This window comes from Harpia harpyja, chromosome 13 (genome assembly GCF_026419915.1).
Source record: "Harpia harpyja isolate bHarHar1 chromosome 13, bHarHar1 primary haplotype, whole genome shotgun sequence".
Lineage (NCBI taxonomy): Eukaryota > Metazoa > Chordata > Aves > Accipitriformes > Accipitridae > Harpia > Harpia harpyja.
The window spans coordinates 36,500,302-36,524,559 of NC_068952.1; the positions used below are offsets into that span (position 1 = coordinate 36,500,302).

At 38.4% G+C, this 24,258-nt stretch overlaps 1 protein-coding gene across 2 annotated transcripts in view; it reads left to right on the forward strand.

The window, feature by feature from the left end:
• Nucleotides 1–415: 415 nt before the first annotated feature.
• The window catches only part of COG2 (component of oligomeric golgi complex 2), a 31,818-nt gene continuing 7,975 nt past the window's right edge, over nucleotides 416–24,258 (forward strand). The window contains exons 1-14 of one of the 2 annotated variants that reach the window (XM_052805329.1): nucleotides 416–573; nucleotides 1,344–1,505; nucleotides 2,297–2,362; nucleotides 3,289–3,369; nucleotides 3,996–4,099; nucleotides 5,416–5,524; nucleotides 7,035–7,214; nucleotides 10,265–10,389; nucleotides 11,693–11,819; nucleotides 15,679–15,818; nucleotides 18,997–19,058; nucleotides 20,365–20,516; nucleotides 21,948–22,148; nucleotides 22,970–23,042. In XM_052805329.1, the coding sequence (XP_052661289.1) occupies nucleotides 517–573; nucleotides 1,344–1,505; nucleotides 2,297–2,362; nucleotides 3,289–3,369; nucleotides 3,996–4,099; nucleotides 5,416–5,524; nucleotides 7,035–7,214; nucleotides 10,265–10,389; nucleotides 11,693–11,819; nucleotides 15,679–15,818; nucleotides 18,997–19,058; nucleotides 20,365–20,516; nucleotides 21,948–22,148; nucleotides 22,970–23,042 (1,639 nt within the window). In that variant the 5' untranslated portion in view covers nucleotides 416–516. Of the gene's footprint in view, nucleotides 574–1,343; nucleotides 1,506–2,296; nucleotides 2,395–3,288; nucleotides 3,370–3,995; nucleotides 4,100–5,415; nucleotides 5,525–7,034; nucleotides 7,215–10,264; nucleotides 10,390–11,692; nucleotides 11,820–15,678; nucleotides 15,819–18,996; nucleotides 19,059–20,364; nucleotides 20,517–21,947; nucleotides 22,149–22,969; nucleotides 23,043–24,258 lie in introns of those variants that run through there. The other variant, XM_052805330.1, reaches the window with a different exon arrangement.

A 24,258-nucleotide genomic window follows, 5' to 3' on the forward strand; every position in this document is an offset into this window, starting at 1 on the left:
CTCCGCAGCCCTGGGTCTCCATGGCTTGTGCCACGGCCCTGACAACTGGCCCCCACAGCTTTACGTGATCAGGTCAGTTTTACGTGCCGGGGGCCCGCCGTGGGGCACCAGGCACCCACTTCAGCAGCATAGCCCAGCTCCCCTGACTTCACAGGGTGGCAGGAACCAGAAAACTTCCTCCGAAGAGGCTGGGCAGGCCAGCTTTAAAGGCCCGATGCCCCACACCTCGGCACGGACTCCACTCCACCACCCGCCCGCCCCGCCGTTTTGAGATCCCTGCCGCGCCCCACCCGCCCCGGCCCGGTGCCGCCTGCGGGGCCGCTGGGAGCCCTCCAGGGGGCGCTACCGCGGCGGCGTGCGGCCGCGGCGCCTCTCTTGGCGCACTCCCTGGCCTGCCGGACGGTGCTGTGCTGGCGGGGGAGGCGTTGCTGTGGTAGCGGCGGGTACTGCCGCCGCCTTGGGCCTGCCGGGCCGGGGCCGGGGCCGGGGCCGGGGCCGGTCGTGGAGGCGAAGAAGATGAACCTGCCGCGGGGCCCTGAGAACCTCTGCTTTGACAAGGACGAGTTCATGAAGGTGAGCGGGGGCTGCGGAAGGGCGCTGTGGGCCCGGGGGGGCCTCCTGAGGAGCGGCGTGGCGGGTTCCCTGGGGCGGTGAGAGGGGGCCCGGAGCCTTGGGTCGGGATCTTTTAAGCTCCACCATGGGATTTTTTTGCCCGGGAGAAGCGCTGAGTGTGTCACTGAAAGGGGGGGGGGGGGGGGGGTTGCACCTCGGGGTTGTGTCCAAGCAGGGGCTGCGTCTGAGCCTGGCGAGGCTGAACCGGAGTCGGAGCGGAGGGGGAGGCCTGCCCGAGGAGAGAGCCGGCGGGTTTTTAACCGGGGGATCCGAGTGCCTCTGTCCCGGGCCGGGGCCGGGTGCTGCAGCTCACCTCCTCGGGCAAGTCCGAGTCATACTTCCTCCAAATCGTCCTCGGCGTGCTTTGGAGCCAAGTTGCAGTTAGACTGAGAAGCAGCGTTTAGGCCTCGTTGCTTGGAGAGGTTAAAGTAGTTCGTAATACTGTATTTCGACTTGTGGTTGGTTTTGTTTAAAGCGTATGCAGGGAATATGCAACTCTGTATTTTGGAGAGCTAGTCTTTTAGGTACTCTGACCCACGACATTGTGTGCTTTTGAGATTAAAGACCAAGACTTTGGGAAACTGCTGCCTTAAGTAGCCTTTTTGCCCCCCAGAGCTTTAGTTTGGTGGGCTCACTGGCATATGGAATACTTTATTTTGGGGCGGGGAGGGGTGTGTTCCTGGTTTGAACTTTTTACTTACATCCTCCTCTCTTTTCTGTTTCGTTTTCAGCCGGATTTTGATGTTGATCACTTTGTATCAGACTGCAGGAAACGTGTGCAGTTAGAAGAGCTCAGAGAGGATCTGGAGCTCTATTACAAACTCCTTAAAACTGCTATGGTGGAACTCATAAATAAGGACTATGCGGATTTTGTTAATCTCTCAACAAATCTAGTAAGTGTTATTTAGTTGTACTGCGTAGTTCAGTCTTAATGCAGTTTAGTGGGCTTTTTATTTTTCACATGAAAACTTTAGGCCTTTTATTTTGCGTTGTTAGAATTAAGACGTCTTGAACTGTGACCCCTTGCACTGAGAGAAACTGAAAGACCCTTCCTGTAGAACTTAGCTACTGTACAGAATTGCTGTTGGCCTGTAATAAATGCTTTAGATATATGCTTTTTGTCTTGAAAAACTAATTCATTAGGAAGTCAGACTCAAGGCAAGCTTTTTGTTCAAACTGCCAGTAGTTGTAAAATTGAAGGAAATAGTTAAAATAGAATAGGAATTACACAAATAAGGCCATTCCGAAGGACTCTTTTAGGAATCTTTAAACTTACTATACAGTCAATATATCTTAAAAAAAACCCAAACAACCTGCTTGACTGAAAATTGTAATAATTTTCATATTAAAATGTCTTGCTCACTGTGTCTTCTGCTCTTTCACCCCAGTTCATCCAGGTTCCAATTATACAGGTTCAAAGATTGAGATTTAACATTTTTATGGGAAAAAAAATTTCCATAGGTCAAGATTTTCTTTAATTTTTGGCTTTGTGTGACAAGCAGTCTGATATCTTTATGCCTTTATTTGAGGTAACATATTTTTGCGTTGCATTTAAAACTGGGGACTATGAAGGGATATCTTTTCTCGGTTCTTTTTTAGTATCTGTAAAATGATAGGCTTTGTCAGTAATTCCCATATGAAGTTATCAAAAAAGTAATTAATGTTTTTATGGTAATTTCTTTAGGTTGGCATGGACAAGGCTCTTAATCAGCTTTCAGTACCCTTGGGACAGTTAAGGGAAGAAGTTATGGTATGCTCAAAACGATCATTATACACAGCTTGGTAAACTTCAGCTTGCTTTCGTACGATGTACAGAATGTCTTTTACTCATATTAGTAATTATTATAATAAACTTGAAAATTGATGACCTAGAGTGGTAGTAGGAGAGGCATTGTGTTTTCAAGCAGTTGTAGTAGCACTAAATTTATATTTTCTATAGTGCCTTTCAACCAAGAGATAAAGGACTCCTTAAACATGAAAATGAATGGACTCTTGCAGGACAAGTCTATGGTGAAATACTGAAACTGTTTTAATATTTGCATAACTTAAAGATGGTAGTAAATAACTCAGATGCAACACAGTCCCATTAAGGACTCTTTTTGCTCAGTCCTGTGGTTTAACCATAAAAGATCACCCTCTTGAAGGTGAGTCTTATTCTGGCTCTTCCACAGTGACTTGGTATTTAGCAAAGGGCAATTTTTTATCATCTTGGCAGCCAGTTCAAAAGGATGTTTGCTGCATAAATGTGCCTTCAAAATATCACAACCTTGATGTCTAAAACAGCAAATAGGTTCAGTTAGCATAGAGAAGTATTTATTATGTGAAAAATGCTACTTAAATCTGATTTATAACTTCAGTTTCAAGACATAAAATCATATTGGTTTTATTGCCTGGTTCTGGGTGAAAGGTGGTTTGTTCTCTGTACGGTACTAAAAGAACACTTCTGGTTGAAATAGTGATATTTGTGATAGCAGTACTTAAGGAGCAGATTACACTTTCAGTTATTTAGTCTTATTTCTGGCTTTTTCACTTAGAGGGCAGTTGATGTGTTGTAGCTTTTATTAGTCCTATATTCTTATTTATCTGTCTCCTGGTTTAAGTTTAGATATTTGAGTTAAGGTTTTTTTTAAACCTGGCTGGAAAGCCAGCTTGACATATTGACTTTCTCTCTCACAGAGTCTTAAGTCATGTGTCAGTGAAGGAATTCAAGCGGTAGATGACCGGATGGCTAAACAAGAAGATATTAGAAGAAAAAAGGTGCAACAGATAAATTATTACCTTGAAAAGATCCTCCTTAGGATGACTTTGTTTTTGTCGTTAACCCAGAGAAAATGAAATTTTAAAAGTTCTAGACTGTCTAGATGCACACTGTGCAGGATTTTGTACCTGTAAAAATACTTGTTGACATTTTGGTTGACAGACTTCATTTTTTACAGTGTCTAGTTCATTATAAATCTTTATTTTACTTTATTTGCCAAAAACATATTTGTTTGATTTGGTTGGGGTTTTTTAATTATAGTTACTCTTATTTCTGCTTGTAGTAGTATATAAACTTGCTTATTATGAACGTAATTGAAATACAGCAGTTTAATTTTTATATGGGGACACACACCCCAACACTTGTCTTTGTGCTTAACTTGGAAAAAAATCAGGGATAAGAACAGCTGTTCTACGTCTGTGACAAATGTTTGTTTGTGGGGGTTTGTGGACTTATGTGAGCAATACTTCAACTGAGACATGACTCAAGTATTAAGATGGAGGAAGAAAACTTACACCAGCAAAAAAACCCCAAACCTAAAAAACAGTCCAAACTATCTTTAGGCTCATTAGGTAATGTAAATTGGGATTGGGGTCAGACATGAAAAATCTTTCTTCAATTACAGATGTGTGTCCTGAGACTTATTCATGTTATTCAGTCTGTTGAGAAAATTGAGAAGATTCTACATTCCCAAGGCACTAAAGAATTGTCCTCGTTAGAGGGAAACAGGTAAAAAATATGTAACGTTCAGTTTTGTTTGTAACTGTGGACTAACTTAATTTCATGGTATTGTAGATGAATTTACAAGCATTAGGATATATGTTTGGAAATGTAACTCTGATGGAATAAGTGACTGTTATATTAGTATTTTCTCAGTTTTAGTCTTCTCCAAACTGGTCATTCACAGAACATGTAACTTAGCCTCCAAAGTTCTAAATTACTTGTAGTGCTTTCAGTAAACATTAAGTTTGCATGCAATAATTTTTTTTTTTTTCTTGGAAGTCACTAATCCTGTTGTGTCTGAAATACTCTCTACAGTATAGTTCATTCCAATATCATTTGGAAGTAAAATGGGAGATAACGTTTCTCGTTTTCTCTGCTTATGTATGACTGAAAGGACTGTTGGAAGAATAGTCTGAGGCAGGCAAGCCACACATGTAATGCTTCTGGTACGAGGAAGGTTTGTGACAAATTCCAGTCACACTTCCAAGTTTTGTTTTTTAACAACTACATGGAAAGTGTCCTCTCCTTCTGCCTTTGCTGAGGGATGGAAGATGTCTTTCAGCCAGTTTTGGAACTGATGTACCAGCCACACGCTTGAAATAGTTGACTGGGATGCAAGTGCAACTTAAGCTGGAGGAAAAAAGACAATTTTGTGAACGAACCTCTTTGAATGTGGGACTGTCTCTTCAGTTTAGTGCACTGGATCACATGGTAGTGAGTGGGGGGAGGTAGACAGAAGAATAGGTTGATACCTAGAGGGACAAAGCATATGCAGATGTTTTCAGTCAGGGTGAGGCACTTTGCAGAATTATGTTTGGAAGCAAGATTGTACTCGAGTGGCTGAAAATTTGGCTAATTACTGGGAGTATGTAGACTTGAGAAGGGTAGGACTGTTTCTCTAGAGATAGCTGTCATTAGTTTTACCACATAAGAGAAAGGGAAAATAAGAAACAAATCTGGATGGTGAAGAGCACTTACTGCAGTTTCTGAGCTCTGCAAGACTGACTTTTCATGTGACAGTAAACAGCACTGCCATATAGAAGAAAGAGCTTCATGCTGCTGAGGCAAGATCTTATGTTCCTCTCAGCTTCTGCTTCACCCACTTCATATCTTAGTAGCTCCAAAACAACTCTAATCATGTAGTGTGTTCCAGACTATTATTGCATGATGGCAATAATTGTGGTAGTACCTATCAGAATTCCGAATATTTAGAGTAAACCACAAAAACTGGGGGAGAGCATTATCTATCTGCTGCAGGTGAAAGTGAGTTGATTTGAAAGGATCTAACTGTGTAGTCTCATTTTGTATCATCTGTCTTCTAGCCCACTTTTAACTGGACAAGTTTTAGAGAGAATTGCCACAGAATTTAATCAACTACAATTTCATGCAGTACAAAGCAAAGGAATGCCCCTTTTGGACAAAGTGAGACCAGTAAGTATTGCACAATAGCCAGCTTAACACTTGTGAGATCAAACAAAATCCATATAATTGGAGGACAAATGCCTGTTTCGACGGAGTTTTATTGAATTAATTTAGGGGGGTAAATGGGTTTCAAGAGGTCATTTTTATCAGTTGACTAGAAGTATTGCTGCTTCTGAGGGTTTGTGCTTTGTTTGGTAACTTCTGTAGGATAAATTACTTAGAATAAGAGTAGGAAATACAACACGTATTTTTGTCAGCCGAATGTATCTTGCAGTTTGTCTGCTTACTAATACTGAGGCCTAGTTCTAGAGACTTATGTTGGTTTTGTTAGCTGCAGTGTACAGACCAGAATATAAAGGGAATGTGCCTACAGAGTGGCTGGCTTGAATGTACTCAGGTTTATCTTTTGGTGAAATTTCTTGCCTAACTCTGGCTATTCAGGCTGGTATACTGATCTCCCTGTTTGTAATAATTATCTACTGTAAAAGATGAATTGATGTTTTGGTAGGTTTTTTTCTTCTATCCATTCATTGGAGAGAGGGAACAAATGAAAACTGGTGCTTAAACATAGATGTTATGGGTATGGAGACGGGGCAATGCTTTAAGCTGATTAGCATGGAGCTGTCATTTTTTGTGTGTTGTTGTGTGGCTTCCTTAATGATGCTTGCCAGGAATTCTGTCCTGTACCTGTTGTTGCTAAGAGTCATCAGACCATAGGTTTCATGACTAGTCAGCAATTGGATTACTGACTTCACATGTACAGAGCAAATTCTGTGGAATCGTTTTACAATGGATGGACACAATACAGCATGCAAAAAGGCAGAGAAGAAATTTGGTTAAATTGGTAGTTCAACTGGGACTACATTAATGTGTGTTGCTGAACTTGCTTCAAATACAGAGTTGTAAGGGACCATCTTGGGCCAGGAGTGTATCTGCAGGTAGTGTAGCAATGAGTTGCATCTAGCGGAAGAGATGTAGCAGGACGTCAGGAAAAATGGTTAGCAAAAGGGAGAATATATGTTGACTGAAGCAGCTGTTAGGCAGAAGCCAGAAGGAATCTAATGATGTGTCATTTTTTTTGCCAATGTCACTCAATGTCTTTGGTTTGCAGTAATTTGACAAGTAGTGCTGAGAACACACTATCATTTTAGTTTTTGGTGGTGAGGGATAAATGCCACAGTTGTTATCCCTGGTGACTTACTGTAAAGCTTTTGTGTATTATCATACATCGTGGTTCAGTTGAACAAGGAACAATTACTAATGTATTTCTTCAGGATAAAGGGGACCTTGGGTAAGTTACCCCATAACTTACAACATATAGAGGAAAATAATTGCCTTTAAACCTTATTGCAATAAATACTGTGTTAAATAGCATCAGTAACCCATTCAGCTTGTGTTAATGTTCATTTAATGCTGACAGTTATCAAAACTTGTGCATCTTCTGGAAGAATTTACTTCAGCAATGCTGGCAAGGCTTTGCTTTTGGTTTTTTATTACTATATTTTCTTTCTCTTTATAGCGTATAGCTGGAATAACAGCTATGTTGCAGCAGTCTCTGGAAGGGCTGCTCTTGGAAGGCCTTCAAACTTCAAATGTTGACATAATACGTCACTGTCTTCGCACTTATGCAACAATTGACAAAACACGAGATGCAGAGGCATTAGTTGGTCAAGTGCTTGTAAAACCTTACATAGATGAGGTAAGATAAAATCAGGAATCCTAAGAAAATGAATTGATTTGCAAACATGCTTATTTCTCCTGTTAACCTCCAGCTTTCATTAGCAGCTTCAAAATGCCTTCATGGAGAGAGCAGGAGAACTGAGCCCCAACACGATGTCATTTTGTTTGTTGTTGCTATTTAAGAAAAAAGGGTGGAGGAATTCTCTCTGCCTGTCACCAATTTCAGGTTATATCCAGTTGGGACTCTTTCTTACCTACATTTTTCTTGGGGCGAGGAATCCAAAAAACAAACCTTAAACGAAGCATATGACTGGAGTAAAATCCAGTTTATTCTGGACCAGGGTGCATCTGTGGGAACTGGATCGGATCTGGGGTTTGCATTTCTCCATGGCTGGCTCAGTAGCAGGCAAATGCAGTAAAAGCAGTTCTTAGTGCAGTGTCCTTTTCTTCCCATTGTATGAAGAAGCAGTTTCTGCAGTTCCCAGCTGTACCAGGACATTAGCAAGAGCAGGAACAAGTGTTTGTTTGGGAAGCATTTGCTGTTGTCTGGTAGGAAAAATGTGTCAGATGGCCAGTTTCTCAATTAACAAGAAACTGATTTTAGTAGGCCATCAGTTTACAATACCGAGTTGGACCAATCACAAAGCACTGATTGAATTTTCTGAAATTAGGGGACTTTCTGCTAATTCTCTTGACTGTGCAACTTGTTCCTCACTTTCTTGTAGCACCATTTGTTCTTACCACTTCTTGTGGCCTGAACAGTTGGTGACTAGTCTACACTACTTTTTTTTCTTTTTGTTGTGGTTGATGATAATGTAATTCCTAAAAAAAAAAGAAACAAAAAAAAAAAACCAAACCAAAAAAAACCAACAAAAACACAGACAGTAACCTGCCACAATAGTGTAACAGTGAGCAAGTCAGTCAGTTGTGCTCAATTCTTCTTGTATGTCAGCACATCTGCAGTTGCCACTAAAAACATTTTTAAGGGCCTACAATTATATTATGGTAACTCTAGTTTCAAGCTTCAAGTAAAAATCTAAAAATTCATTTTAAGATATGTGATAGTCTGCTGTGTTTGAAATGACTTGATGAAACAAGTTTGTTACATTTTTGATGAATGTTGCTGTAATACCAAGACTTCTTTTAACGCTTTTCATTAGTGTGTTGTGAATTATGTCCAGGTTGGGTAACAATTCCATATCGTTTCAGAGGATATTTGTTCCCTACTGAGATCTGAATCAGTGCCCTTTTACAATGTAATTACTAGTGCTGCCTGACTGCCCTATTGCAGGAAGTTTCCCTGGCTTTCACTAGATTGTCAGAGTATTTCATAAATGCATTAAATTCACTGTCCTTAAAGAAGTTAAACTGGGCCAGCACCAGGGCTATAAAGTTGTTGTTCTAAAACTAGCCTTATGAATCTTTCAGCAGTATTAATTTTCCTGCTCCTCTGAGGAGGAAAAACTGTAAAGTACAAGAGCTGCCTTGGCTGTTGCAAATATACACTTGCCTGAATTTGTGCATGTTTATAGAAGGCGGAATAGCTCTTCCCCTCATCATCCCCTGTGTAATACATAGCACACTTCAGTGGCTTTGAGTCCCAAGTTATGCTATTGATGTATCTTTCCCTTTGCTGTCAAGATTTTCTTTTACTGTCATTACTCTTCAGATTGAGATATTCAACAATGTTCTCTGTGCTCAGTAAACCATGAGAAGCATGTTGGGATGTGAGGTACTTCTTTCTGCTTTCAGGATATTTAAAACAGTTCGTTCTCTACTGGTATTTTATAAAAAAAATGAGACCGCTTACAGTATAGAGTTAACATTTTTATTAAGACCCAGAAAAGCAATGTGAACATTGTTTCTAAAAGTATTGAATATGTTTCTGCAGACAATAATACAGTTGCTTTTTCTTACACTGATGTGCCTTTCTGAACATAAATGCAAAAATGACCTTAAAGTATTTGCTTCTTTTTTTCATTTTGGGGGCTATTTGCCCCAGTGTTCCCAATCAAGCAAGTGAAGAGTTAATCTGTATAACTTTTGCTGAAGGAGTTGTTCTTCTAAATCAATATAGGGAAAAGAAATTACTTTTTTTTCACTCGGTAATGTCTTCAGCAAGAGATGGACTTGTTACCTTCCCCTTCCCTGTGAAACAATAGTATGTCTGATAACACCTGAGCTGTATGTCACTGTCAGTAGGATGTTTCTTTTCTACTGTTGTGAAGGAAACATTTAAAATTATTCTGGTTTTACTTTGTATGCATACAGATTACAAAGCAAAGCCAGCTCCTAGCTTTTGGATGGGAGAGGGAGTCAAATGGTGGTGACCTCTTAAGGACAAACTTCCTTTGGGTGCTTGCTAATGCTGTAGCAACTGCTACAGGTCGTCTTCTCCTCTTGGTTTTCTCAGTATCTATTCTTTCCCCACTTCTGCACCATTCCGCTTGTTTATGTAGCAAGAGGCAAAAGTGTTCAGACAAGTGGAAGAATACCAAGAAATACAAGCTATTGTTCTTTTCCTGTGTTGTCCAACTACTGTCTGCTTTCTCTTTATGGCAGAGATTATCCCTTTTCACTGAATATGAGGTACTGTCTGGACAAACTTCTTTCCTAGCTGCATTAAAGGCTTAGCATTGTCATGGAAGATTCTTGGCTATGGGCTTACCTGCATTTGGGGTTGGACCAACAACCTCTACATTGAGAAGAAATTTTTTACTTTATTTTGAGGTTTCATTAGCTTTTGCCAGTCACCTGTTTAACTTCACAGGCTGTTTCAGGTGACAGCAATGTGTGCACTGTGTGGGGAGCCAGACATGGTGGCTAACATTTAGAAGGAAGGAGCTCATTCCCGTTCTCAGGGCCAGTCTTGTCAGTTAGAGTGCTGCATTAAAGGAAGTAATAATTCAAGCTGGCAAGTTATACTTGGAAACTGTAATATAAAAGAAAAAGTAATATACTGACTATCCCAATATTTGGGATTATAGTGGTAGGAGTTTTGAGTGAGTCTTGCATTACAGTATTTTATATTCACTTTTCTGACATTTAATGTTGAACTCTTCCTGGCAGGTGATTGTGGAACAGTACGTTCAATCTCATCCTAATGGTCTTCAGGCTATGTACAATAAACTCTTGGAGTTTGTTCCTCATCATTGCCGTCTCTTGCGTGAAGTAACAGGGGGAGCTATTTCAAGGTAAATATCTTGGGGTTTCTTTCAGTTGTGCTAAAGTTAGAGCAAGTATCATATACTTTTGAAATGCTTTGCATAATTAGCTTCCATGCACAAACAACTTATCTGGCCTTTCCTGAAGATTCATAGTCAAGTTTGATTTCTCTCTCATGTCTGTGTTTTTCAAAACAACAGTGAACAAACTTCCTTGGTGCTGCAGTCCAGACCTTCAGAAGAGGGAAAGACAATCCTTTATTTCAGTAATAGAATTGAGTACTGTTCATAATACAATGTGTCTGATACCTTGGTTTTTTGAATCCATGAAATATGATTGTACATTTCATCTAAGGAGAAGGGCATAATAATGCTATTAAAAAATATAAGCTCAAAAGTTATTGGGTTGTTAGTGCACATCAGAAAAGTGGGGATGATCCCCAGAGGTTTGACTGATTTATTGCATGTACTGGAGCTACAGGTTTAATTGATTTGTGCTTCCACTGTCTTCTCCAAAAGTGCTTAATTCCTTATGCAATTAAATTGCCTGTTTTGAAGTTTAAATAATTAAGGTCTACTGAATTGTATCCATTTATTCATCTGTTTGCAGGCTGGTTAATATAGTAGACTGCTGTAATTAGCAGAACTGTGGATGTAGCCCCTAGGGACTGCAGAATTACTTTTCTAATTAGTCATCCATTGCTGAGCTTTTTATGACTCCTAAGTTTTACTAACATTTCAATTCTTTTAATCCCTCAGCAAGGTTTAATCTTTCTTCTTAATAATGGAATGTTTCTACTTTGTACTGTGGTGTACTGAACTGGAATTAAATGCTTGTATCTCTTCTACTCTCAATTTTTAAATTTTCATAATCAAGGTAGCTTTTAATCTTTTGCTTCGAACCACAATATCATGTATAAATACAGCTTGGAACAATTATGAAAAAGTTCTGCTTCTTTTCATTGCATTAGTCACATTACTCCTAGTTAGTACCTCTTTGAAGTTTGGAGCTGTTAAAACTTGAAATATACAAGTAAGAATAGGAGTTCTCAGCTGAAATGTACTCATTTTCCAGAACACACTTGCAAAATATATAACTGATAAAATTTTAAAAAACTTTGAGAGTTATAAAAAATACCTTGCATTTGATGAGACTGTGGGATCAGATAAGAAACCTCGAAGGAAGAATAGTTTAAGGGAATCAGCATACCTATGTAAAAAAAATTTAATTACGTTTTGTCTAATACAGTGCAGGTGTTTTTAGTTATCCCTACCTCCAAACAGAAGCTTGGTGGTAAAATATAACCATGGAATAATTGCAATTTCATTTCAGTGAAAAAGCAGATATTGTTCCTGGATATGATTTCTTAGTGAATTCAGTGTGGCCAGAAATAGTACATGGTTTAGAAGAGAAATTGCCATCGCTGTTTAACCCTGGAAACCCAGATGTGTTTCATGAGGTAATTAATTTTAATTATTTCCATTTGTGATTCCTTTGACACACACACAAGAATTGAATGAGTCATGTTCTCTACCTTTTTTTTTCCCTGCTGCTTTTGTGTGAAGTCATGTTGTTGCATGGCTTGGAAGAGGAGGTTATCTCAAATCACTTGATTTAATTTTCATAGGAATTAATTCTCCCCTCAGGTTTGTCAGGAAGGCTCATACAGAAGTTATTGGAAGCCATTTAGTCATGTGAATTCGGCCTTAGTATTTGTTTTAGGAGTAGATGTTCATTCTTAGTTGTAGAATTACAACATAAGTGAAGGTGGGAGTGGACTACTCCAGTGTTTGCCCAAGACTAGCACCTCTGTATAGCAAGGGCTCTCATGTTAATTAAATACCTGTGTTACAACTTGCTCTATACTATGGGAAGGTTAAAAAAATTCTTTGTTTCACTTGCTTGTTTTAGCTTTTGCTCTCTTTCAGAATTGCAGATTATGTTGTGATTAGAAACACAAGTCAACTAAAAGAAATAAAAATACTTGGAGGCAGTGTAGTATGGTTTAGAACATAAAAGAAGCATTTTCTCTGATATCGCGACCAATTATGAAGCAAGCTTACATTATAAAATGAATTTAAAGTACTTGTCACTCTTGTATTTTCATCATGGGCAGTGCTGCTCTGCCTTTAATAGATCATCTTTTACTAATGTTGAAACCGATTTCTTGCTCTGGTATGAAGATTGGCTCTGGCAGAGCTGTATTAGTATGTCACAAGTAGAAAATACAAGCTTTCTGCTTTTCTTCATGTCCTGTCTCTCTGTATTTAACCATGATTGCTGAAATATTTGGATTTATTTTTTTTTCCTTGCAGCTTGACTTACAATTCATGTGAAACCTTTTATTTTCAAGATGGAGATGGCAGGCAGTGATAAATTGTCTGAAGGAAGGCATAGTAGGCAGATCAGGACAGATGACTTAGGGAAATATTAGATTGGTGGTGGAGGTTTATAAGGCAAACAATTCTTCCTGTGTTCATGCAAAACTGCTTTTACTAAATACTTACATATTTCTTGGAATTTAAGATCTCTTTCATACAGATACATTGAATAATTGAAGGCAGGCAGGCAGGCATTACAGTGAATGTTTGCAGGGCTGGCTCTGAATAAGAAGCAAATGAAATAGATGTTGAAGAAAGTTATGGTAATGCCATGCAAATTACACTATAAGGTGTTTGCCCACCCTGGTGAGAATACTTAGTTTCCCATAAAGTTTCAGTCACTCTTGAAGTTTTCACCTAATGCCCTGCATACTGCAAATTGTGAGCTGTGCTGGGCTTTTGTTGCCTGTGCTGCTTGGTTTACACAAGAATGTATTTTATCTTCAGAAGAGCTGGGTTTGCTGTTTTAAATGAATTATTTTTAAAAGGCTGTCATCTTATATTAAGCTGATATTGACCAACAGTGACATTGTGTTTATTAAAAAAAAAAAACCAAACACAACAAAACCAACATAAAAACCCAACACCCCCCATGACTTTCAAGTAAATCATGTAGTAAGTCTAAAGTACTTTCCAGACTGCTTTTGACTGCTTAAGTGACTCAGAGTCTAAGTCATTAAAATATTTTATCTAAAAATCAATAAGAAGTTGAAATGCCAAGTGTAAAAATGCTGTTATGTCTATCTAAAGACAAATAGCTCTGAATTAAGAGGGGGTAAAAAAACCCTTTAAAATTGTTTCTGCACTGCTGATAACCCAAGTAACGGACCACAGATTTTAGACAATAATCTTCTATCTCTGTTTTCTAGGTTCATAGAAATGCAGAAAAGTCTTTTTCGCCAGGTTTGTTTGCATATGTATATATGTAGAGGATTAATGCTGAAAAGTTTGGATATGCAGTATTATCTGTTAGGAGGTTTTTAGATGTAGAGCAGGGGAATGGAAAAATATTTTTTTAAGTCCTGTGAAAATCAGACTGGCAGTGTTAAGCATGTATGTTAAAATAACTACTTGTGCAGAGTTTTTTAAAATTGTTTCAGGTTGTCATGCCCTTATTTCTGAGTCAGATTAGTAGATTTACAGGTATTTGAAAAAAATACTTCTTTTATCCCTAAACATTCATTTGAGATTTTTTAAGTTTAGATTCCTCTGAAAATCGCTCCATTTTGTTTCCCACTTTTTAGCTTCTCTTAAATAACTTTGTGCAGTCAATCCAATCCTAGAAGCTGAAATGGGAACCATCTTGCAGTTAGTTCCCTCTCTTGGATATAATGTTATTGATAACTAGATAAACATCTCTTGAGTTGTCTTTTATTCTGAGAGTGATAGGTCTTCTCAGAGTGTTTGGTTTATATCTCTGACTAATACTTCAGGTAGCAGAGCATTAACGGCTTGTTTGCCTTTGCACAGTGCTGGGTTTATTATCTAAGAAAGGAGGCCTGAAAGAGCACTAATCTGTCATTCATTCTGGATTTAACTCCCGTACCTTTTATGGTTCCATTGTGTTATAAATACAGCCAAGTTGGGAGAAAAGTAGTTACCTAAAAGCTTTTGCGTGCAATTTCCAGAATACTGCCTTGACACACTGAAACTGCCATGTCACAAGAAAAATATGCTGTAATTATACGTTTAACAGAAAGTCTTGAACTTACTGAGATACACAACACAAAAGTATGCCCATGTCAGAGTTTCTGAGAGCAGAACCTGTAAGCAGCAACTCAGGGGCTTCTCCTGAGAATGTTTTACTGCTTCTTAAGAGGCAAAATCACATCGCTTGCGTAGTGCTCTGGATCATGGCAAAAGCCTTGTTGCTACAGCCTAGCTGCTGCTCTTGCCTCAGTGAAGTCAGAAGCACTGAGAGATTCAGTCAGGCTTATTTCATTATTTCAGCAGTGTCTTAATGAGCATGTATGATTAGGTTTTATGGCTGTTTTCTATTTTTTTTTTTTTATAGAAGAAACTTGCACATAAGCCAAACTGTTTTTCATTGCACAGAGGTAAATTTTAACTGTAGCTGTATTTTGATTTTAAATTGATTTACATAACTTTTGTGTTCTGTTAGCAAGGCCTGTTTTGTGTGAAATAACATTTTACTGCACTATTTTGCTTCTGGTTTTCGCTCAAGTGTTTGGCTTTCTGCTTTGTGTATGATTTAATTTATTATTTCATTATTTTCAGGGTGTTAATAAGTTACTGTTGAGAGTAAGCCCTCAGTGTATTTGAGGATTAATGTAATTTCTCTTTGCTTGCAACTGACTTAATGCTATTTGTAAACATCTTATTAGAAGTATACACTGGGTGAAGTTAATTTATCTGAAACTGTTTAAAGTTCTTCTGCAAATATTTTGTATTTGCAAAACATATTTTTAGAGAAAGAGTTCTAGAAATTCCTGTAATACAGGCCCTATATAACAGAAAAAAATACCATGCTCTCATTCTTGTGTGTGTTTGGCTATGTGTATTTCTGGGTTTTGTTCCTGATTACTTCTGTTTGTTGAATACCTGTATCTCCTGTGACTGACTGTTCTTAGTGCTGTGCAGCACTGTTGTTCCACCACAGTGATTCAGCTCAGAAATACTGATGCATGTCTCTGATCAGTTCTGCTTGTTCAGGGTACTTGGACAATTTTATGCTTTTTAGAAGTGTCTTGCACTAGCTTTTCTTATCATAGAGTAACACCTACTAGTTAATTGGTTTTGGTTTCACTGCAATCCAGGATTTTAACCTTGTATGATTAGATGATGGGGGCAGTGTCAGCCCATTCTGAACCTCAAGCTTAACTGTAGCGTGATACAAGAGTTCTGCTGAATGGGTGGTGGCCTTCCTTGTTTGCTGGGACCCTGTGCATGATCGGAATGCTCATTCTCTTTCTGCAGAAGTACACTACTAGTATGGATTTCGTACGGAAATTTGAACGACAGTGTGGCTCCCAGGCCAGTGTGAAACGGTTAAGATCTCATCCTTCTTACCACAGCTTTAACAACAAATGGAATTTGCCTGTATATTTTCAAATAAGGTTAGTATGCATTTTTTTTGTTCACTCTTTCAAAAGTAGAGTTCAGTCACAGCGAGATGATCTGGCTTAGGGTCGGATCTCCTCATTGTTCAGTTTCACTTCTCAACAAATCATAGTAGAAGTCAAACTAAGAATTTAATTATGAAGTCAAGTAACTGTTTTGTATATCTCTCAACAATTTAGCAAAATCACAGCTCTTCAATATGTACTGTGTTGTAGTTACACTGAATTTGATATGCTACTCATAAGACTTTCAGGAACAGATCTAGGCAAGTCTTGAAGTCTTGTTTCAAATTCTTTTTCTCCAGTGTCCCTGGAACTAAACTGTATGTTGAAGGATGCCACTTGTGCAAATCCAGAGGAATACTTACTATGAGGGAAGAACTCTTTCTTCCTGGAAACACAGAATTAAAGGACATGACAACATGTAGCTTTTCCAGATCTAGCCATGTTTCTGACATCCTTTTTGTCTCACAGGATGTACTCTGTAAAGTGCTGGGTCTTGTAGCATTGCCTTCCCAAAGATTGCCCTTTTCCTGAGGAGCTAAGTAGTAAGTTTTAGCTTACTTTTCCAGCAGGTCTTATGTACCTGTAGTATTACCTTTTACAGATCTTGCAGCTAGAAGAGACCAGAGAGACCCCCCAAGAAAGCTCCGTTTTAATTCTAGTAATGCTAGAATTTTAATGAACAAAACAGAATATAAACCCATGCTTTTAGAAAATGTAGTCTACACATCTGATTTGAGGGCTGGATAGCAAGCCTGAAGGCAAGAAAGAGAACTGTTGATTAAGTCTGCTATGACCTAAGTGTGCTGTGTGTGTGATCTCTCGTCATCTGCAGCCTTCTGAGCATCTCCCTTTCTCAAAAAAAAAAAAAAAAAAAGAAAAAAAAGGGTAGATTTCCAAAAGAGAGGGGAGAGAAATTGATGTTTATTTTTAACCTGGATCACTTTAGTGGCCTTTTTTATTGCATAATTCTAGAACTGGCAATAACAGTACAACCGTAGCCACATTTATACAGTTTCTTTAATCCAGGATAAATGTACATTGCTGCTGAAAAATTCCATCCAGGAATCTTATGAGTGCTGGAGCTAATATAAGATAAGTGACAGGAGCATGGGGCTGGGAACAGGGTCTTAGTGTTTTGGTGGTTCACTGCATTTTGTAAAATGGTAGCCCCAGCCTCTGACATCCTTGCTTGCACATCAGGTCCTGCAGCTGTGTAGTGAACTGATATGAGGATCTGTTACCTTCGGCAAAAAAAGGCTGACGTTCAACTCCAATCAATTTCTCCAAACCACTTAACTGTACAAATATGCATGCTGGCCCAAGGGAAAGGGCAGCAGTACTCACTACAGTAGCAGAGCTGAGTGCACAGACTAAATGTGTCAGTGGAACTGTAGCCATTATAAACCTTTTAACAGATGTGTATCGTTAATAGGTCTGTGAGTCTGCCCCTTTTGTTTGAAAATGCAACTTTTAGAAAAGTGACCACTTGATCAAGCCTTGATACTCTTGCTCATAAAATTGAAATGGGGCTTCACCATATTCTTTCTGTTCAAAAATGTTCTTTTCCATTAGGTATTTTGAGCTCTGACTGATTAAAAAAACTTTTAAAAAAATCATTTTCCTTTAATCCAAGATTACTGTAAATCTAAATAGTGCACTATTTCAATAAATGGTTGGATGACAGGAGCTGGTTCATCTTTCACTGTGTTATTCCTATCTATTGGAATAATGTGATAACTTTTGGAAGTGCCCATGAATTCTTTAGTGCACAACTGTGAAAATAATGCAACATATTCATTATATATATCAGGGAAGCTTTTTCTTTGGTGTATGTTAATATCCTTAAGTCATACGGGATTACCCAGAACAATCAGCCCTCACTAAAGTCTTTACAAACGATCCTTTGAGGAACAGATCGATGTACAGGCATTTCTTCTGTAGCAGTGCTAGCACAAACAGCCCCAGTAACTCTTTCCCTTGCCATTCCTTCAGTTATGTCAGTACAACTAATAGTGGAACTGTAGTGAACCACACATTGGGGAAATTTTTTTCCTATGTAAGAAACATTCAGCAAAAAATTGTCATTGTTAAAAATCTGATTCCATTCTCTAATCTCTTTCACCATAAGACTTAAAGACAGTGCTCTGTCAGTGGAAGTGGTGCATATGCAGGAGTGAGGCTTTGAAGCCATTTCACAAATATTTCTAAAATATGTTTAGTTGCTAAACGTGCATCTACTCCATTAGGAGTTTGAACAAGAAAAGCTAGGTGTGCCCCTGTTCTGATCTGGAAATGACAATTAAGAGGCTTTAAGAGCAGCCCTACAGGTTTGTAGTTAGTAAGTTTGATAGAAAGGGTTACAGAATTACTATGATGCACATAAAAACAAGAAGGGGGAAACCAATGACAATAGAACTTTCTATAGGGGAGCTTAAAACAATAGCTTTGTTTCACCATTTAGAGGGAAAACCTGGTTAAAGAAGAATTTTCTGCAGCTCATGCTTGACAATTTTTAGATGAGGGAACTGCTATGTTGTTTATCCAATATGGTTTAAATATGGAAAAGTATCAGAGGTTTTAATATTAACTTTGCTGCTATACCGAAAAAATTGGGGAGGCAGGATTTTTTTTACTTTTTTGAAGGGTGAATTTTTTATAAAGGGGGTCAAGGTATCCTCTGAGGAACTATTGATTTTTATCAGGTACAGAATTGTTTGCAGAACCTTATGCCACTGTATGTTAACAAACATGTAGAAAGCTGAAGCCTCCGGTGTCACATGACATATCTGAAGGTCAGCTAAAGCAAGTATGAGACAATGTGTTCACTTTTACTTTAAAAACAGTAACAAAATAAAAAGCTTCACTCCTCAAAAAAGCTGAAGACTTGACACTCTGTGAGCTATCATTTTGATAACGTTTGCAACTGTGACTAATAATTTCCCAAACTATAAGCTTCGTATCTGCCTGTAAAATGTCAAAGGTTCTCTTCCAAGTGTTGGTCTGGTTTATATCCCAATTTATGTTGGGCAAAAATAACTCCATGTTTAAAATTTGTGTATGTGCATTGATAGCACATTGAAATAATATTGAAATAAACATTGAAAAAATGTTTAGGCATCAATTTAAGCAGTTGTTGAATTGTAATATTCAAAACTTTTCTATCTCTCAGATTCAGAGAAATAGCAGGGACCTTAGAAGAAGCACTTTCAGATACATTAGAGGAAGCACCAGGTAAACTTTTATTGCAAAAAATAATTTCTCTATTGTGAAGGAATCCGTGGTGTAAGTAGCAGTGGTTACTGTCTGTCTATTGAGTATTTAGTAACATGTATCCCACAGGTTCACATGAGCTTTCTGTTTAATGATGAGCTGATTAAACAGTGTAATACATTTTTATAGAGAAGGCAATATGAGAGTACTGTTCAGTGATAACTTTACTTACTAAAAACACCCCTTTTGGCAGCAGCCATTAACATATTTGTGGAAGTATCCCCTCAGTGCAAGATGGAACTAAACTTGCATTTGGCATCCTCTAAGTGACAACCAAAAGGCTATGCTGTGTTATTGGGGCATATTTTTCTTAATTGTTGTAGGGCTATGTAGAGGCGAAAATGGCTCTCTGTTGGCAGCATTTAGGCTTACTATGGTTTATAGTGTTGCTGTCTGCTCCAAAAACATACATTGATTATGAGAAGATGATGAGGCATGCACAGGAAGGATATGAGTGGAAGGGAAAACGTGGTATATTCATTAAAAGTATATTGTAATCAGAAAAACTTACTTCAGTTAACAGAGTAAATACTTACGAAGGCGGCAGCTAAGAGCCACATAAATATGTGTCTCTGTGTGTGTGTGTATATATATATACACACACACATGCTCTCTGAAGAGAGCAAGGAGAAAAAAATCCTAATGGAGACGAAATGCATAAATTCTACCACTTCGAGGCGTTTGCTTGGAACTTGCATACACATTTCTTAGCTCTCTGGTTGTATACTATAAAATGTTAGTGCATGAACTGCTTTAAAAGTATTTGGTTTAAATATGGGTATTCCTACTGTTTTTTAAATAAATATTTCTAGCAGATATCTCAGATATAACTGTGACAGGAGCAGTAGTTTAGTGCTAAGACAGTATTACTGTTAAGGCTGGCAAGCATGTCTAATACAACTTCTTCATAAGACAGCCAAAAATTATGCTGGAGACATTATCTCCTGAAGTGGATTATTTGGCCAAGCTGTTCCTGCCTTTGTTGCAGGCAAATTCTCATTTGTTGCTTTTGCCTGCACAGCTACAGCAAGACTTAGTGGAATTTTAAATCTAAATCAATGAGGAGCTAATACTTTAAGAGTTTGTTTCCGACAATGCTTAATAAATCCTCTTTGCTATCTTTGTGATTGTGTCTTTTGGAATACTCTTTTTTTACTTTTTTTTTTTTTTTTTTACAAAAAAAATCTCAGGTAACACAATTACACTGATGTTACAGCTTTTTAAAATGTGCTTAGGAGCTTGACCTTTGTTGTCTGATTGTTTCTAGCTGGCAGCTCATACTGTCTTTTGGCCACTCACATGGTCTGGACGAGTCTTCTGAAGTGCTGGTCAGATCAAATGTTTTTACCGTTACTAGCACACCGTCTGTGGAAACTTAGTCTGCAAATTTTGGCACGCTACTCTGTGTTCGTTGGTGAGGTAAGAGAACAGCATGCTCATGGTTTTGGTGATTGGGTATGTCCATCAATAAGAGACCTTTTGAAACAAACTATGTGACCTCTTTTTAAGCGCTTTTTACCTGAATTTAGCATTCTTTAACAAGAACACTCTCAATCAGTTCATGAGTGTGTTTTTGTAAAAAGTATCACTGCAAAATATGTTATTAACCACAGATTTCAGTGCTGCTGCAGTATTACTGTCTGATGGTTGCCAAGGCTGTACTTCCATGTATGCTTAAGGCTGCCTCTGCCACCGAGAGAAGTAGCCATAATCTTTAGGGGTTTTTCTGTTTGTGTAAGTGTTTACTTGTTGATACAGTGAACAAGGTTGTGAAACTGAGCCAGGTAAAAACTAACCCTGAAAAAAAAAAAAGGGGGGGGGTAAATTAATCTGGATCAGTTGCTCAGTGTTGAGACTGTAACACTGGAAGTTTCATGGGCAACTGACTCAACATCAAGGATTCCCTGCTTCTGAGCAGGAGAGGTTGTGTGCTTTGCTCTTCTACTCCCTGCTCCCAGCCATACAAGTTTCCCCCTGTTTCTTGTGTCATAAGAAGACAGCATGATAGAATAATTTGGTTTTAAAGGGACTTCTGGAGGTCGCCTGGTCCCAATTCCTGCTCAAAACAGTGCCAGCTTAGAAAAGGTTGTGCAGAGCCTTTTTCAAGTTGAATTTTTAGTATATCCAAAGATGGCAATTCCACACCTCTGTGGGAACCCTGGTTCAATGACTGACCACTTTTACCTCATATTTGATCAGAATTTCCCTTGCTACAGTCCATGTCCCTTGCATCTTACTCTGTCACTGTACCTCAAGGAAAAGTCCGATTCCCTCTTCTCTATACATGCCCCTTAGGTAATTGAAGACAGCAGTAAGATCTCTCTTTATCCTTTTCTTAAGACTCAAAGACTCAGTTATCAGCTAAATTGGCTCATGAAAAGTACTGGTAAGTGCTGGAGTTAAAACAGAGTAGTTGAGTGAAGCATGTGCCTGCCAGCAGAGGGCTAGAGGAGGTGGGAGAAAGGGGTTGTTTGACAGCAGTGACCGGTTATGGTTTTTGTATTCCAGCATATGAAAATAAACCGTTTCCGTGAAGCAGATAGTGATCAAATTTTTGGCCCTGCACATCCCTCCAGTGCAGAAGTTCATTTGAACACCACACAGGTGAAAATTGCTGTAGGACTGGACTGCCCTCTACTATAGTGACAAATTTGCTCCAAATCATCCAGCTCCTTAGTGCACCAAAAACAGTTTTAAAAATATCTTTTTTTAACGTAATTTAGGAACGCTAATATCCCTTGTAAGTGTGGCATTCTAATGCTGAGAATTTACAAATCCTTTATGTGCTGTTTGTCCAACTTTAACTGCCTTCACTGTTGCTAGGGCTCACATCTCAATTTCATGTTTCAGGTTTCTGTAAGGCCCATTTCCAGTGAGAATATGAAGGAAAGCAAAAAATCAGTGCCAGTTGGTAGAAAGGAATCTTCTGTCAGCCTCAACCCTAGTGAGGACCAAGGGAACGGGGCTTCTCCAGAAAGTCAGCCATTGCCTTCTATATCTAGTACTCAGTTGGTATATGTTGCTGCAGATCTGGACAAACTCCAGGATCAGGTTTGTTCTTGTGACTTTACTTACAAAAGAATCTTTGTTGATCTATGTGCCAATATTGTTTGGCATCTTGTTAAGGACATTAAATTGTTTAAAATAATGTACCATAAAGCAATTTTTTTATCTTAAATGCTAAAACTGGAGTAGTCTGATATAGAAAATATCACCTGAAATAAATGGTCTACTCTGTGCTTATTTGGAATGGCAGATTACAGAGAAACCACTTCAGGTATTTAAACTCCTTTTATCAGTAGCTGCTGGACTTAACCCTTAAAATAACGTTTCTGCTCATTTTTGCTGCAAAGCGTCACTGTGTCAGAGTCTTACCTTTGCTAGCAAAAACTCTGGAGTGTGGTGCAATATTCAGCTTCAATATTATGTTATCTTTTAAATGTTTACTGGTTTTAGTCTTTGAGGTTCAAAAAAGTTTTATCATTATGATTATACTTTACTAATGATCCAGAACCTTGGAAAAGAGATGTATGATATCAAATTTTCTTCCAGTAGGGGTGAATTCTGTATATTTTTGGTCAATAAGGCTGATATTTCTGTAATTTGTGAAGTTGTAAGTTGCATCTGGGTTGATAATATTTTGTTAATTCTAATTATTTCCTCTGAGGGCAATAGTAAGATAGGGGATTTATTGCATAGGCCTTAATTCCTGTGAATATTGTATTCTTCTGATACTGATTTCCCGTAAATGCAGTAAAAATGTAGAAAAGATTGAAGGTGTCTTTTGATGCACTGGAAACATAAAGAATGTAGGAAAAGTAATTAAAATATGTTTATAACATGACTGTATCTCTTGGGTTTTTTTTGTTCAGATTCCTGATATCTTAGAAATGATTAAACCAAAACTTGAAATGATTGGCTTCAAGAATGTATCTTGTATTGCAGGTAAAGCTGAGAGGCTGAATTCAGTCTCTTTCCCCTTTCTCCCAAATCCCTTCTGCCTGCCAACCAAACAAAATCAGCTTTTACACACAGTTTCATTATTTACAATGAAAAATTTGAAAATAATAATGTTTTTATTATTTAATGAAGCTTGCTTAGGTTTAAATTGTTAAATAGAAACTTTTGAACAGATGTTGAGTCTGGAAAACGTTTGATTACAATTAAGTGAGTCTGAAGTGCTTTGAGTTTTTAGGGGAGGGGTTGGGTTTGTTTGGTGGGTTTTTTTGGAAGTAACTTCTCATTGTCCAGTAATTAGGATGCTTCTTCAGGAAGTGGGGGACCTAAGACGAGAAGATTCATATCATACCTTTAAAATCCTACTTGTAAAGGAAATGGGGAAGAAGTAAGGAGAGGCTTTCCATTATCCGGTTGAAACTAAAATATTTTTCTAAAAAGATTTTTCTCTCTCTAGCCTGATGAATCATGTGAGGAGAAGAGTTATCAAAGTTTCATAGTTAAATACCTTAACTTCAGAGGACAGAAGCAATTAAGTATTTTAGCCTCTCTTTTTCTGGTTGTTTGGTTTTGTTTTGTTTTGTGGGGTTTTTTTGTAGTCTGATCATTCTTTATGTGAAACATGGAGTCTGATTTTAATTTAGTAACTAAAGCCAGGCATGTAGCTGGGTGAGTGAACTAGTCCCTGTCTTCAAGTACAGCCAGAAGTTCTGTGCTGTGAATTCCACTTAAATCTCTAAATCAGGGTTATTGGTAGATGTCCAAGTCCCTAAGAGAGGTAGGAGCTTGTGCACATCCCCCGCTCAGTAGATAGTCTGCTGTCAATCAGAGCTTTGAGTTGAGCATGTTCCAGACACTCCTACAGGGAATTTAGGTACTGTGAGAAAGAATTTCACGACCACAGTTTCCTTGGTAGGTCAGAGCCTTTTGATTGGAGCCCCTTGCTACATTGTTAATACTGAAAAAACTGTGAACCTGGAGAATGTTACCTGACTCCTATTTTTCTTTCTGTCCCTCCATCTGTTTTTCTGGCTGAGGAATGGTTAATGTTACTGATGATGTTTTATAAATGGCTGGTGTGTATTTATTTAGTAAGCATCCTGTATTTGACACCAGCAGCCATCTAGGATAGTGAGCGAGATTGGGATGATGGTGGAGTTCATAAGTTATGTTGTGATTGGGCAGGGTAGCTCAGTTTAAACTT